Below are 17,493 nucleotides of genomic sequence, written 5' to 3' on the forward strand. Positions count from 1 at the left end.
CTATTCTGCAACTGGATGGTAGATGAATAGGTTAACTCCTAGCACAGGTCCAAATTTGTAGTTTGCTCAATCAGGGAGGCTTAAGGCGGCCTAAGGTGGTTCTGTTGATCTTAGATGGGATCTCAACTGTCCTAATTTTTCTGGGATCTCAGTCCTGCTGCAATCCTCGTGGTGCATTTACAAAAGCTCTCCCTGTTTCCATCTTCTGCCTACATTTTTCTTATGAATTTTGAACCTCTGTGATGTACCACTGCCACTTCTAATTTTGATGGTGAGGTATTTCTTTTATTTAGAACATAAGATCTCTGGGGCTCAGTGGGAACATAATTCTGGTTGATGTGAAAGCAGCAGTTATTTAGTGACTGAAGGCCTTTTTTGTGTGTCCAGTAGGGAAATCCCAGAAAGTATTCACATAGTAAGGCTGCTCTAAGTGTTTTGTGAAATGTACAAAGGGAATACAGTTTTGTAGCAGATTATTTCTAAAACACGTGTTTTTCTTGTTCACCTTTCATCGGAAGGCGATTTTATATACTCTTTCCTTTCATACAGTCCTCATTATCCCGGTGAAAGCTCTCCAAGAGAGAGCCAGGATCTTTTCTACAGAGTAGGCTGGTTGTTGGGCTACCTCAGTCTCCAAAGCCAAGTCAAGCTCAAAGCCCTAAGTCCAGAGCTCAGAGCTTGGTTGGAAAGCCAGGGAGTCACGGAGTACTGGAGCCTTTGAAGCAGTGCATGTCACACTATGGATCTACCTCCTGAGAATTAGCAAGAGTAGTGTGTGGTTGTGCTTTCTCCACGGGCTTCAGAAGGCACCTCTACAGTATATCTCAATTCAACCCAGCTACAAAGTAGGAGTTCAAGGTTACTGCTGAACCATTCTATTTAATGCAATAAAGCACAACGTCCTCTTTTATTGTAGATTTCACATGATGTGTCTAATTTGATGTATATTTTTTCTCTTCAGTAAGTTTTGGAATATTACTTGTGTGAATTACTGGAAAAAAAAAAAAGTCCCTTTCCATACTCACTCCTAAAAAGCCTTTTATCAAATTAGCTTTCATCAGTCACTCCTCATGTGTCCTGGGCTTCTCAGCTTCAATCATTTCAGTTGTACAATGGATTTTTTTCCTCCTTTATTTTAAATTGCCTTATTTATTTATATATATGATTATTTATATATATATAACATATATCCCTAGCAGTGTATGTATTTATACAAAATGTATGAGCTTATATATACAATATAACTACATATATATAAAACTGTATATATTGTATAATATATACATATGAAAATTTTCTAGTATTTTATACTTTAGTTGTAGTGACATATTAAGATATGTTGCATTTTGTTTTTTATCTTTTAAATTTATCTACCTTTCACTAAAATGTTTTATAAGCAAAATATCAGTGCCATATATTTTAACACATTACCAGACTTTTAAATGTTAGCGTATAATTTAATATTGAGTAGCACTTTTAGAAACTCATTTAGAGAACGAAAAAGAAATCAAACTCTATGATGTAATATAAGAAAATTCAATGCTTTAAACCTAGAAAGTTGGATGTCATACTTCAGCTCTACACAGTAAATTGTGATTTATTTTTATTACTCTGAGATTGACTCCATTCCCACAGAATGTTTGATTTATACAAGAAGATATTTTAAAAACAATATTCATGATCAATATTAATGGGCTGATTTTTAGAGGCAGTATTTACTTTCTGGAAGATTCACACACACCTTTTCCCCACAAGAGGAGGAAACATAGTAAAAACTGGAGAAATTGAGGCCATTTGATCAGAAAGAAGATCAAGTTGTGAAACATCCAGTAACAAATACATATTGGCAATGAAAAATATTAAACATGTTTCATAGGAATCAGTGGACTAATATTAATGAAATCTGTATTATATTTATGTCTTTTGTGGTTCTACCTGAATTTCAAAAGTATAAAAGTGATTTTCTTAAATATATTAACAGGTGCCTAGATTTTGAAAGTTTCTATACTATGGAATTTATTTCACCTAATATTGTCCACAAAATGAAGGCAAAACCGTGAAAATTTAAACCAAACTTCAGACTGTAGGAGATGAGACTTTGAGATCCTAAGAAACATACACAAAGTATTCTTGAGTCATTTTCTCCTCCTATTTTACAAATCCAGTTCCAGGCTTTCACAGGGTATGGGCCCCTATAAAGGTAAAAGATCACAAATACCAAAGGCTGGTTTCTCTAATGAAGGCAGATGTTTTTCATTCTCAACTAACTTTTGTGTATAAATTTCCATAATAGCATGACATACAATCTGCTTGTCTCTTTGATAGAACTGCTCTATGAGAATAATACCACATGGCTACATACGGTGGTTTTATGGTGGGATGTGAAAAAATTAGTTTCATATGTCTTTGAGGGGACTGGTATATTGTAGGTTGTTGGAGAGAATGAAAGCTTACAGAAACTAGTTCAAATACCACATCGTTTTCTTGTTCTCTGAAAGCAGGCAAATAGTGAGCTGTATCAAATTGTGAACTGTATCAAAAGCCGAAAGATATTTTCCCAAGGAAAATAAGAAATAATGTGACAAACACCTAGAGAAATACTGTTTTGAAGAAGCCAAGAAAATATTCACAAACTTTTATTTGTGGGAGATGGGGGAGAAAAGTTTGTATAAGTCTTTGAAAATGTTTATCAGACTTTTATAGTTATTAAATTATGATTATTATCTATTAACAATCATGCCTCATAAAACTACCCATACTAGATATTGAACAGATATAATATACATTAACTACAAATTGTGTAGTATTCGTATTAGGGTAAGGCTTCTAGTAAACATGGTCTTTATTCACCAAACTAAAATGTAGTTGCATATATAGCCGCATTTGGGCATTTTGTGTTAGTAACACATCATAGTTGCTGTTGTATGTTTGTCAATTATTTAAACTTTGAGGAGTGAAGAGCATTCTGAAGACTGAAGTAAAATCGGGCTTTGCTATGTTATTTGCAGAACATGTTTGATAGGTTACTACTAGTACTGGTGTATTTGATTTTTTTTTCCAAATGCTTTGTATATCAAGTGAATCTTTTGGCACTTTAGGTGTGAATTTCATGAGCAAAGTTTCTGTTATGTTCTTATGATATCTGACAAATGGTATATTCTTTTATCCTTAACCCACTTTTCGAAGAGAGAGATAATACTATTAATAAGAATGTAATGCCTCTAATTTTTATCCCAGCAAGATGATATTAAGGAAAAGTAATCATCTGATGTAAAATATTTTATGCATTACAGTCACACACACACACACACACACACACACACACACATTTGCTTTTGCATTTGTTTGATGGGAGTACTGAAACCTAAGAGAAAGACAAACCATTTTGAGCATATGCATACTAATTTTCTAAAGATGAAATTTTGAAATATACTCAATTATCTCAGCAATTCTTGTTGAATCATTAACTTATAAATGACAACATTTTCAGCCTAAAATTCAGTCAAATTTCAGCTATATATTGAGCACAAAGTGTAAATTCATATTAGATGGTTTTAAAATATGGATAAATAATACTATTAATGAAATTAAAGTGTAACTCACTGTTTGAAAACACGTTCAAAATCTACTGAGTTTTTTTTTAATAGATAAAAGCATACATCAAGTATGATATGCCATTGAGTTAGTGATTCCTGATTATTGCATCTGGGCATATTTGTGATTAAACAAATTTATAAATTGAATGTGTAAATTTCAAAAGTAGGTTCCTAAAACCATTGCAAGGGACTTCAAAAGTCATTTAGGACATATTTTCATGCAATGAGAGGAAGACATTTAAACATTCCTGGCAGGAGACCAGGTTGCCATTAATTAAACAACATTTTTGACAGAGCCCACTCTCTCATGAGTTTCCTAATTACAATTGTGAAGAGCTCAATAAATAGAAAGACAGTCTCTGTATCAAATCCAAATGGACCTCTTACTAGCTTCTCAAATTGAATGATTTGATCAGGATAAGTATGATCTCCTATTCACATGTCAGTAACCACTTCATCTACTCTCAGTGTTCTCTCGTCCAGTGAAAATACTCCCCAAATTTAAATTATATATTTATCATATGTGATTTACAGTCTTGGAACTACTTTTATTCTTTATCAAAATGTACTGTATGGATTGTCAGAGAGATGAAATTACTATATACTAATAGTATATGAGTGGGTGTGTGTGGGTGTGTGTGTGTGTGTTTGCAGTGTTTTCCTTTCCCAGTAGTTATCTTAGTAAAAGTTTGTATGGAATTCTCAAGTTTTAGAGATTTTAGATGATCCCATCATTATATGAAGAATCTGTAGAACTCTCCCGTTTTGTAAAACTAAGGTCATGCTGATAGCTTAGATGACATAGTCAATAGAACATAATTAGCATTACTTTTATAGATATTTCTTCTCTGCTGAATCCAAGGAGGTGTTAAGGAGAACATGTTTGTAAACAATAGATTGGTAATTCTTTTTTATAATTTAGTAACTAAGTGGAATTATGACTAGAGACAGTCTATTATCTATTGTTTTCTATCATTCCTGGGTATCAACACCAATTTTAATATAGAAGCATTAGCATATATAGATGTAGTGGTACAAATAAACCTACAGTAGCAAGGCAGAAACTATACTAACTGCTTACTAATATCGCCCCTTCCAATGCATACAGTTGGACTGTGTTTGCTAGCCTCCCTTGAAGTACGGCCATGTGCCCAGACGTGGAATGTTAACTCAAGTGATATTCGTGTTTCCAGGCCTCTGCCAGGAAAATTTGCTACCCATGCTTCCCTAGGCTCACTTCCTCTCAGAAGGTTTTCACAGTCAAAAGATGAAGATAACAGCTAATGTCACTAATACTTGTGTAGTGTACATTGCCTCCATCAGTGGCCTTGAGCAGTCCTTTACTCTGACATGTTAGAGAAACTTCCTGTACTTCAAGCCACTAAAATGCAACTCTACTGTAAAATTAGTGGGTGTAATGATACCTAGACAGTTAACTAGAGATACGAAAGAAAATTTAAGTGCATTTGCCCTGGCTTTACAAAGTTCTTCTTGCCATATAAAATTGTAAAAGTCAAAGTAAGGTAAGCCTACTTACTATCTTAAACAGAAGGAGTAAATTTTCATAGTCTGAATCCATAGGTTTAGAAGTTTTACAGGCATGGGCTATTATATGGTGTAGGGGGATACTCACCTGCCTTAGATGTTTAAAGTTTCAGTTACATAATTCAATTTATGTCAAAATGGAGAAAGATATTTAGAATGGGGTCAGAAAAATGAGTTTTGTGTGAATTATGAACTTTTTTTGGTTTATTTTGATCTCTTAATGATATTTTGGTACTATATAAGTAAGAAAAAAACTAGCCTAATGATTTAGAAACTAAAAATCAATAGCTGGAAACTCCTTTCAAGTCAAATTTTACAAAATGAAAATTATCAGGTGCAAAGAATCTATTAGAACATAAAAAGTTCAAAGTCATTATCATGTAAAACTGTCATTTTTTCTAGAGCATACCCTCCTTACTTATTGTATGAGATGATTCACCAGGTGCACCTGCCATTTTATTTATTCAGTGAGCTTTCACTTGTTCATTCACTCTCACCTGATGGAGAGACTGGGAATTATATTCAGAGCACTGTGCTCATGGCTGTGGGCAGTAGGTAGCAGTCTCATCCGTGGCTGGATGCGCCAGGAGATTACCATATAATAAGATAAATGGTACCTATCAGCATATAAGTAATGGACCACATAATGTTCGCTTTTAATCTCTCATTAACTCAACAAATTGTTAGTGAGCTTCATGTACTTTCTTGCCCCGAAAGCCTAAAGGAAGGAGTGAATGTAGTTTGAGGTGGACAGCATGGAAGAATTTATCAACAAAGCAATATGTTAATTAGTTTGAATGATAAGTATGACCTGGAGACATGCAGGGAATATATGTTTTTACATAAAGAGGCATGGATTACGTTCTATATTTGAACAAATGTTCATGCATTTTTAAATTATTAGGCATTTTGAAGAGGGATGGGGAAATAGATCAGAAAAGTAAACGTTTCTGTTCATTAGGGCCTTATATAATGTGAGAGTTTAAATGTTACCTTACAAGAGAGATAATTGGGCAGGGATACAGATGCATTATGAATGTTGTCTGTGTGCAGAGCTTTAGGAATTTAAAAGAGTGGAAAAGTGGAGGGGTTTCCATGAGGAGGAAACTCTGAGGGACAAGACTTAGCAAAGATGAGAAGGTGGAAAGTAGAAATACCATGGAGTTTATATCCTTTCCTCAAGTATGGAAATACATTTTCCATACCCAGGCTTACTAATTTTTAGTACATGTTAGGTATGGTAACATTTTGGTTTTTTAAATGTTTCATAATAACAGATTACAAGTAGAGGAGTGAGAGTAGTGACTTTTTGTTTTTATACATTTGAAATAAGAAACTCTGGGATTTAAAAATTGAATTCTACCACTGAAAAAACTTCCTTCAAATAGTGACACAGTTTCCAGATTTATTGCTTGGGTTTTGTTCGCATTTCTATTCTAAAACTCCATTTAATATGGTTTCAGTAAAAATTCAGTCCCAGCTGAAACTTGGTAGACCAAATATCAGCTCTGGAGCAATGGTTGTTTTTACCAATTTTCCAGAAGATTGATTTAGATTGTTTTATGTTGTATGACTGTAAAAGAACAAAACACAAAAGAATTCACTAGCTTGATATTTTATTCTGTCTGTATGTGTTAACTCCTTTATTTCTGGCGGTCCATAGTAGTATCATAAATAACATATACTAATTATAATCAGTATATGATTATGCTATTAACAAAATACTTGAGATATTAATAAATTAACATATATTAACACTTGTAAGAAGAATGGCTAGATTTTCATCTTAACCTTCCTCTTGTATAATATCTAGAGGCATATTTTGACGTCATACATGTCAGTACACCAACTGCAAGGTCTGAGAAGAGTCAAGAAATAGACTAGAAAAGTAAGCATGTTTCTGGTCTTTAGGGCTTTATGTGATGCGACAATTTAAATGTTATCTTACAAAAGAGATAATTGGGTAGGGATATAGGTGTATTAGGAAAATGAAAAGAGCCTGGAATCTGTGACGCATTTAAAACTATATTAGAGCTATTTGACTTGTTTTTCCTTTCTGGTTTATTAGGAAACAGATTTAATTAGCAAATATATATATATATTCTGATACACAAAGACAAAGTTGACCTCACTGAAGCTTTAATTCCTCATCCTAGTTTTTACCCTTGGGGATAGTATATATTTGAGCTGAAACAGAGAGCTGGCAGATGGCATGAATCAATTTGGTTAGTGATCAGTTCTAGAATGATCAGAAGGGGCAAAACAGAGTAGTTAGCACAGGTCTAAGGTTAGCATAGTGGATAGGGTACAGAGAGCAGGCCTGTTACAGAAGTCGGGAAACAAATAAGAGTGCTGGTCTGGGCAACCTTGAAACACCAAAGTCACAACCATGGGGAGGAATACATTATTAGTCAGCAAGCAACAGAATAAAACTTGATATTGAATCAAAGGCCACGTGCAGCATTCTTATATATATCTTTCCCCTAGGCAGAACCTGGCTTCTGCACTGCTATAGCTAAACTCCCTATAGATATCAAGTGGGGACACCTGGATGGTGGACACAAGCTGAGAACACGGAGAATGAAGGCTGACATATCTGTCTTTCTTGAAAACCCATCACACTAGTGATGTTAAACTTACTTTACTCAATGAAACTTACTGGTTGGAAAATAATATGTTTAAGAAAATTTTTAGATATATGCAGTGATTGCTTTGGCTAAATCCTATTGGTGTAGGATGGTATGCTCTTGGAAATGTATGCTCAACATTGAGAATTTAAGTAGCCAAAATGACACTAGAAATTACTTGTATCATCCTCATGTAGGCTTTCCTTTAGTTCCTGTCTACAAAATATAGTGAATTATAATAAAATAATTCAGCACATAATACTCATTTACTATATGGAATTTTCTAAAATGATGTTAATATGTACAATTATAGAATATTATATGCAAGATTGATGACCCACATGTTAAACTTAATCCAGTGAATTTTAATGGGCATCTCTATGTACTGTGATATGCGTAAAGCCTTCTGTGAAATATAAATACTTATAAAAATAAATATAAATATAAAGAGATATAATCGTGATTTCAGAAAGTTTTAGATCAAATGGATTAACTAGGAAGAAATGCAAAAACAATGGAGATGTTATCTGCTACATTTTAATAGTCTCTGAAATGTGTTTACATCATGAAATATGTTTTTATCATTTAAGCATCCTAAAATATGACATAAAGTACTACTTACGGGAAATTAAAGATAGTTGAAAATATTTCTGGTATGAAGTATGTGATCACCTTTATAAATATCACAACATTTAAGGAGGGAAAACTATTAGTACAAGTATGCACAAATTGCTATTATTTTCTTAAATGAATAGTGTTAGATAAATTCAATAGTATTAATGTTATTAAGTTAATTTGGTTTAAAACTAATTGATACACGATTTATTAAATATGCCAGTAACATTTGTTAGAAATAAGGGTAAAATGTGTCTAAAATTCACCAAGTAATCATCAGGAATTTTTATTTTACCCAATATGAATCCCAAATATACATTTGTATGATTGATGAACCATTTAGAACCAACGGTATGTTGGGAAAATAATTTTCACCGAGTTAAGTGCTATTTAATAGATTCTTATTCATTGGTCAGTACTTCTTATTTGCAGCTAAAATTAAATTCTCCAGAGGTCAGAGTTTTGAACTGTTAAATCACCTCACCAGTGGAGGATAGGCACCTAATGGCTGATGAACTGTGACCTCAGAGTAGCCCACTTAACCCACTAGCTCATTTTCATCTCTGTGATGTGTGAGCAATTACCTTTCATCCCTTTATTACACATACTCATTTGTTTTCTTCAATTATTCCTGGGATAATGTTTAAAATCTATTTTTTAATGAAATGTGTTTTTTAAAAGATAATTTAGGTAACATTCTGTATTCTCAAAGGAAAAACACCTTTTTTTTAATGATTGAATTCACTTCAGCTGACAATATGACAATTCTTTATTGAAGTTCACTATAAATACATGGGACTTGCTATGTGGAAAATATGGGTTATTTCTGATTAACTGCTACCTTTCGTGTTCATTTGGAAACCGTAAGATAACATGACAGTAGCTTCAGAGATCACTCATTCAGTATTTCATATAATTTTTCAAAGATCAGTCACTTTGTTAATAAATTTTGTAGCATGTTTCTAGGGCTTTTATGCTCAACAGCATCTAAACAGGGCACTTTTTTTTTTCTCCTTTTTTTTTTTTTGGCTTTTCTCCTATGGGAGATCTTAGAGATGTATCAAAGAGGACTTCCTAATTCAGTTCTTTTTCACTCTGCTCTTACCGTAGACAGTTTGGCTTTCAGTTTCCATTCAGTAGTCATTCACCAAATACCTCCCATGCAGATAGTGATGGTTCAGGGTGCTGCAATGAGCAAGACAAAGACGCCACTCACAGAGAATCCACTGAGTTATATTACATCCCTCTTTGGACTTTTCAAGATTTCCTGTTATTCTTTCATACTTAAAATGCTGTGATAAAGTGAATTGAAGAATGACATCATAAGTATTTACAAACTTGAAAAGATAAATGCTGTAGATGTAAGATTTGCTTAAAATGTTCAATCCAGTGAGGATCTCCTCAGGCAACTCTTCTGTTTTGGAAAATAAATTATCAAGGAAATTTATGCAATAAATAATCTATGTACTAACTATGTCAGTTTCTTGGCTTTTGGGAACATGTTTTCAAGTTTTGAGTATATATTCATATATTTCAGTTCTCTAAACCATATTCCTTATACTTTTACTCAGTTGTGTAATCTCTACCTAACACTTAGCAGACTGAGGTACACAATATTTAAGTGACTTACCTGGGTTCATATGGTTAACCAATAACAAAGCTTACATTAAAATGCAGGTATTCTACTTTCAGAGCCTAATTTTTAGTCAAGGTTAGTAGGGATCATGAAACAACAAAAAAAAATTATATGATTTGGTAATCTGAGTCAATTGAGACATTTCAGACTCTAAAAATTTCAATTCTCTCAAGATTCCAAACCCCAAATATTTTAATATATCATTGCAGATTTGTTTTAAAGCACTTGACACATTACATAATATCATTAAGTTCCCATCATAATCCAAAGATGGAGATACATTATTACCCACAGAAAACCTGACCTCGTATAAGTACTTAAAGTAGATCTTTTGATTCCAAAGTTAGTGCTTTTTAGCTTTACTGCACACAAGTGGTTTAAATATGAATTTTTATATTTGTATGTATTGAGTAATTTAATTTGATTTTGGTAATGTTATATAGTTACCATATGATAGTCTGACAAAAAGAGAGTTAAATTCCTTTTGCCAAGATTCACTGAAAATTGTAAGCTCGCTCTCCCTCTGTCAGTGGGACCTGTGTTAGAGGAAATGGAATTGAACACAGGGAGTGAGTAGCATGTTTTACCCATACAGTATCATGGCAGGAACCTGAGGTTTTCCCTTTTGGTGACTTCTTTTTTAAAAAGCCAAGAAATAAGTGATAAATTTTTTTTCTAAATCAATCATAGCTTTGAAAAATGGTTGATATAGCATGAGGTCCTATTGAGGAAATGACAAATCTGTGTCCCACTGTTTTCCTCTTGCAACTGAACAAGGCATATATATATATTAGGGAGTGTAGGAGATAGAGTATGAAATAGATATTTTTATAAAATGTCTGCTGTACTCTAATGGAGTTGTAAACACAATCATAGTCTAACTTCCTTATTTTTTATATTCATTAAAAAGCAGTTTTTAAAATCTTTGCAAATATGTGTCTCCTTATGAAATTAGAGTTAACAAAGAATGGTCTCAGAGGGACTGTAATCATTAAGGTGTGTGTTTTTTGAGTAAATGGGAGGATGATTTTTTTAAATACACTTAAAATCATGAAGATTTAGAATTTTCCAGAATATTTTATATTTTCTAATTGCCTGCTTCTCTCACAAAGCACGAAGGAAAGGTACAGGCAATTTAAGAATATATGATACTTGGAATCCCTATCTTATTCTATGGCCAAGGTATATAATGAATTTTAAGCTTTGAGAACCTAACCATTTCCCCTATTCCATCAACTGTGCATAAATTTTTTAAACTGTGTTTTTAGTGTACATTCATGCCTAGTTGTGAGAAATAATATGGAGAAGTCCATGTACCCTTCACCCAAATAACATCTTGCAAAGATGTTACAACTAGAAAATTGACATTGATATAGTCCACCAATCTTATTTGGGTTTCACCAATTTTACATGCATGCATTTGTGTGTGTGTGTGTGTGTCTGTATTTAGTTTGATTCAATTTTATTACATTTGTAGGTTAATATATCCATCACCACAGTCAACATACAAAACAGTTCTATCACCACAAAGATCCCTTGTGCTGTGTTTTTTTTAATTCTTATTTTTTATTGACGTATAGTCGAAGCAATTTAGTTATACATATACATACATATGTATATTTTTTCAGATTATTTTCCATTGCAGCTTGTTACAAGAATTTGAATATAGCTGTGGTGTTATAACCACACTCATATCCCTCCCCATCCCCACCAACTCTTAACTATCCTTAACCTTTGGTAGCCACTAATCTTTTCTCTATCTCTTTCAACTTTATTTATAGAGTTTTTGATTGTATCACTTTCACTTGTATGTTTTCTTAGTAGTTGATCCAGGTATTGAAATACTATACATTTAGGACTTACCACAGTCTACCAGTTTTACCACTTCTAGTCAGGTATGGAAACCATTAGGTTCCTTTGCCCTGTCCAGTTTTTACTTGTCTTGAGCATTCCTTCCATATGTGTTGCACACTGCATCAGTCAATGTTACAATTTTTGTTTCTAACATCATGTAATGGAGAAAACTCAGGAGAAGAAGGATAGTCTATATTGTATCTATCCCAATTTTTTGTTCTTTCAATTGTTCTTTTTTCCTTCTTGATGCTCCAAAATTTCTTCTATTCTGTTTGAAGAACTTGAACTTTTCTTTAAGACAGATCTGCAAGGGAAACATATTCTTAGTTTTCCTTTTTCTAAGAATATATTTCTTTCCCCTTGATACCTGGAAGTCAGTTTCGCTGGATAAGAATCCACTATCGACAGTTCTTTCGTTTCCACACTTTGAAAAATATGCCACTCCCTTTGACCTCCATGATTTCCAATGAGAAATCTTTTATCATATGAGCTAGTGTCCTCTTACAGGTAATATATGTTTCTCTCTGGCTGCTTTCAAGGGTTTTTTTTGGTTTTTTTTTTTTCTGTTTGGATTTCAGGAGTTTAATTTTAATGTATCTTGGTAAGGACTTCTTTGGGTTTAACTTATTTCAGTTTGCTCCTCTTCTTGTTTTTGTAAATGTATTTCTTATACCAAACTTGTGAAGATTTTGATCACTATTTCTTAAATTCTTTCAGCTCCACTCTCTTTCTCTTCTTTTGGGACTCATATGGTACCAGTGTTGGATATTTTGTTATTCTCCTACAAGTCCTTGAGGCTCTGTTTTTTGTTTGTTTATTTTTGTTTGTTTGTTATTTTCCAATCTATTTTCTCTCTCTTGTTCAGAAAGGGTGAATTTTATTGTTTTATCCTTAAGTTCACTGATTATATCCACTGACATCTACATTGTACTATTAAGCCAATCTCATGAGTTGTTATGGTTATTGCATTTTGACTTCTATAATTTCCTTTTGATTCTTTTAAAATAGTTTTTATATTATTTTGCTTTCTTTATTTATTATTTGTTTTAGGATAATTAGTTAATTATTTGTTAAAGCATTTTTAACATGGGCATGGCTTCTTTAAATTCTTTGTCAGATAATTCCAACGTCTGTTTTAACTCAGTGTTAGCATCTATTGATTTTTTTTTTGCCTTTCATTCCTTCTCAACATTTTTTATTGTTATTTTTTATTGAAGTGTAATCAGTTTGCAGTGTTAGTTTCAGATGTATAGCAAAGCGAATCAGTTATACAAATACATACATACATATATATTTTTTCTGTTTCTTTTCCATTACAGCTCATTACAAGAAATTGAATATAGTTCCCTGTGCTATGCAGTAGATCCTTATTGTTTATCTATTTTATATATAGTAATGTATATCTGTTAATCCCAAACTCGTAGTCTATCCCCCCCAATTAGATTTTCCCCCTGGTAACCAGTTTGTTTTCTATGTCCATGAGTATGTTATCTGTTGATTATTTTTTCTCATTCAAGTTATGTTTTTCCTGGTATTTGGTGTGACCAGTGATTTTTTTTTTTTTATCACATCCTGGGCATTTGGCTATTATGTTAGGAGACTCCGTCCTATTTACATCTTCTGTTCTAGAAGGCAATCATTTTGTTTAGGTTTAGCACACAGATCTTGGCTTACATTTGTACACCATGACTATACCAACAACTTAATCTTCAGAGCCTTTGTGGTGCTAATCAGACACTTTGAGTTGTCTGGTTCCATGGGGAGTTGCATTCATCTCTACTGGTGCCACCTAAGAAGGCAGAGGAACTTCCTCAGGCCATATTTCCTAGTGTTCTAGTTGGGGTAAGTGGTTCTTTGGCTCATTGAAGATCATTTCAAAGGCTGAGTAATTATTATAGCAGGACTGACCCACCGTCCATGCTGCCCAATTGACCATTGCCTCTCAGGAGGGCAGGGGAGTCTCCAGCCCAGTGGGGAAGGAGATTGCTTTACATGGCACTTGGCAGTGTTGTGCTCACTTGATTACCCTTTTGGGTAGCCCAGTGTCTCCTGAAGTTCCTGGTAGGAATCCCATTTGATCTGCAATAAAAATGGGTCTACCTAGGCCACTTTCTGTTGCTGGGTTCTGTTTAGGAGAAGCCATGCCTCAGTTGCCTTCTACAGTTGGCTGGGGAGCCACTGTGTTGTTCCTCAGGTCCTGGTATCCCTAACTGGTCCTCTTTCCTCTTTCTACCTTTCAGAGTACTCCTTTGGTCACTTCTTGCTTAATTCCAGGTTTTATAACTACACTTAGTAAGGCGTAAAATGATATTTAAACTTTTTAATATTTTCCCCAAATGAGTCAAAAGGAGCATAAATCAGCAAGAAGCTAAGAGATCTTCAGTGAAAAAAGTCTTCTGTGATAGAAAAGGTGGTTTGAACCAAAGCATATAAAAGTATTTAACAGACAGGTACAGCAGAGGAAACAACCAATCAGAGCAAATTTAAACATCAGGTACCTGACTTGTTTTTCAGCTGAAAGTCAGCTCTTAATAAAAAGAAAAAAAAAAAAAAGTTTAACAGGTATCTCTACTGCAGAGAACTTTCAAAATCCTAAGGTTCATTGTTGGTCTTTTAGAGGTCATGCAGCAGTCATAGTTTTCCAAATGTATTTGTGCATAAAAGTGAACCCTTTTGTTTACAGTTTTCTTGGCACTGGTAACCAGTGAAAGACTGTGGAGGAAAGCCATTTTTATCACTATCAACATCTACCTCATCCAAAGTGTTTTACTTACTAGATGGAATCATTTAATTAAAAAGTTATTTCTGAGAACATTAAGGAACATTTAATTCTACTTTGGTTACACAAATCTGATAAAGTATTTCAATATATTTAAACCTTCCTTTAAAACATTTCAGGAAATTAGATTTAGACATATAGCCAAAGAAAATATTTATTGTGATGTGCTAAAAATATGTAACCTAACAGTACTGACTTTTCCTGATGTTGTTCATATTTCCAATATTTTATTTTTCTAGCTTTAAGGGACAATAGGATCGAGCTAGTTCGGGCTTCCTGGCATGAATTGAGTATCAGCGTCAGTGATGTTTCTCTCTCTGATGAAGGACAATACACCTGTTCTTTATTTACAATGCCTGTCAAAACTTCCAAGGCCTATCTCACTGTTCTGGGTAAGTGCAAAGGACTAACACTATGTAATCACAAGCCAGAGAGGTGTGTACAGCAACAACAACATGAATCAATAACAAATATACACTTTGAGGATCATCCAAGGGCATTTTAAAAAGCCACTTAGTCACTTTTCCATTTTATAAATAAAGAGAGGTGTAAAGATTTATATGACTTCTGGAGAACACAGCCATTTTGTTTCCTGGCCAGCAACAGACACCACGTTTCTTGATTTTCAACTAAATTCCTTTGTGTCAGCTCATCTATATAATGCATATATGGTGATCCTTGTGTAAAGTGATAGAATAGTGAGCATACTGAGTTCAACGTGTCTATAGGATATGCCTCCATTTTCTCATCAGTTACCAATGAGGGTCTTCCCTAATATCTTTTGGCTGCTGGATATGACCCCTTTGTGTATTTCAGTGTCTTTAAAGGACCCTGACATTTCTACATACCTTCTTGCCTTTTGACTTTGTAGTTTTCTAGATTTCTAAATGAAGTGCATAATGTCACTTGTGCATGCATCTTGTAGCTTCTTTTTGTTTTTATTCTCTAAATATTGGACGATTTTTCTAAAGGTTATAGTGACACCAAAAAGCAATACATTCATAGAGATTCCAAGGCAATCAAGCTGCAGCTCAGACAGAGCTCTCTGTGATTCCACAGACGTCAGTGGCCCAATCAGCTGAAATTGCCGTAGTTCATTGAAACACACCTGTGTACTGAACAAGTTAGAGGAATTTAAAGATTGATTTTTTTTCCCCTAGCTCTCCTTCCTTTTTTGATAGATAAAGGCAGAACACTGCATTTAAATGAACTAGTGCATGCTATTCTTTTGGGTGAGAATATTAAACTTAATCCTGCTAGTGAATTGGTTTTGTGCATAGGATGTGAAATATGTTTCTTTGCAAGTCCCACTGGGACTATTTTTATAAAAATCTTCTCAAGTCTGCCATTAAGGACAGTATATACCCACTAAAGGGAGTATTTCAGGATAACAATTGCCTAAGGTTAATGTATTGCTCTGTAGAGGAGCTACCTCGAGACCCCAAGGATAGACAAATGGCTAATTTCAGTTTATTAAATAGTGGTGTGACATAATTTTTTTAAAGGCAATATGAAGGTAACCAGAAAAAAAAAAAACAACTAGTCAGCTAATCGGAAAATGTTGATCTGTCATTTATCTTTGTTCTTGTTGTTTTAGTTTGTATTTCTTATATTGCTGCTGTCCAGTATTCTTACATTTGATGCTTTTCAAACTGAATTAAATAGTACAATAAGCTTTCAGCCTGCCTTTATGACTGAATACTTTTAGAAGAAATTTTAATAAACCTCTGTCATGACAACAGAATATGGTTGCACTCCCAAAATGTGTAGTTTTCTTTATTTCAATCACTCATATACGGGATCTGCATATTAGTTATCTGCTTATTCATTGGATGATTTGGACTCGAGAAGGTACTAAGTGGCTAGCATTAAAAATAATACATATTATGCTCCACAAAACTACAATTGCATTTCTAATACAAATGATATCAAGAGACATTCTCTACTTTAGAAGAATCAGGAAATCAGGAGTATAGTTGCAATTATTGATGAATCCCTTATTCCAAAATGCATTTTCTAGAACAAAGTACACAGAAGATAATATGTTTTTCAGCTTTAAGAATTATGAAATCAGGAATGAAAGATGCTATTTTAGATAAATCACAATTTACTAAATAATAAAGAAATGTCCTTTGCAGAGTTTACTTCCCAATGCAAGCAATCTACCTTCTTAAATCCCCATACTGGTAAATCTTAAGATATATTGAATGGTTGCTTTTAAGATTTACAAAGAGTATTTTTACAGGTAAAATTCAATTAAAAAAAAAAAGACTTTGAACTAAATGCACTTTATGTTTTCAGGATAATAAATACAAATATGCATATATGCAGACACATAAGTATGTGTGTGTATATATATACACACACACATATTTTTATATATTTTAAATATTTTATTATATAGAAGTGTATTATTCTTGATTGAAGTTATTGTCCATTAAACACCCAGTTTAGTTTGTGAAAATAATAGTCATAAGAACAAATCAACCCTGGTAATTGATGTTTATTTCATTTATTTGCTTAAATTTCAGGTGTTCCTGAGAAGCCTCAAATTAGTGGATTTTCATCACCAGTTATGGAGGGAGACTTGATGCAGCTGACTTGTAAAACATCTGGTAGTAAACCTGCAGCTGATATAAGATGGTTCAAAAATGACAAAGAGATTAAAGGTAAGGAATGGGAAAAGATCTCCAAATCAAAATTAATGTGCTGAAACTAATGTGAAGTGTTAGATCCAGGGCATATTGTATTTTCTTTTTCATACCACAGTCACTTTCTGATTAAGTGTAATTTGAACCAGATTTATCTTAAATTAGGTAATTTTATAAGGTATATTAATAT

At 33.4% G+C, this 17,493-nt stretch overlaps 1 protein-coding gene across 3 annotated transcripts in view; it reads left to right on the plus strand.

Annotated features, from left to right (window-relative positions):
* Window positions 1-17,493, plus strand: part of CADM2 (cell adhesion molecule 2) — a 948,596-nt gene that overhangs the window by 789,769 nt on the left and 141,334 nt on the right. For all 3 annotated transcript variants that reach the window (XM_010966456.3, XM_045503936.2, XM_074361441.1), the window contains exons 3-4: window positions 14,892-15,044; window positions 17,184-17,321. In XM_010966456.3, coding sequence (XP_010964758.1) covers window positions 14,892-15,044; window positions 17,184-17,321 — 291 coding nt within the window. The remainder of the gene's footprint in view (window positions 1-14,891; window positions 15,045-17,183; window positions 17,322-17,493) is intronic.

Source organism: Camelus bactrianus, chromosome 1 (genome assembly GCF_048773025.1).
Source record: "Camelus bactrianus isolate YW-2024 breed Bactrian camel chromosome 1, ASM4877302v1, whole genome shotgun sequence".
NCBI classification, from domain to species: domain Eukaryota; kingdom Metazoa; phylum Chordata; class Mammalia; order Artiodactyla; family Camelidae; genus Camelus; species Camelus bactrianus.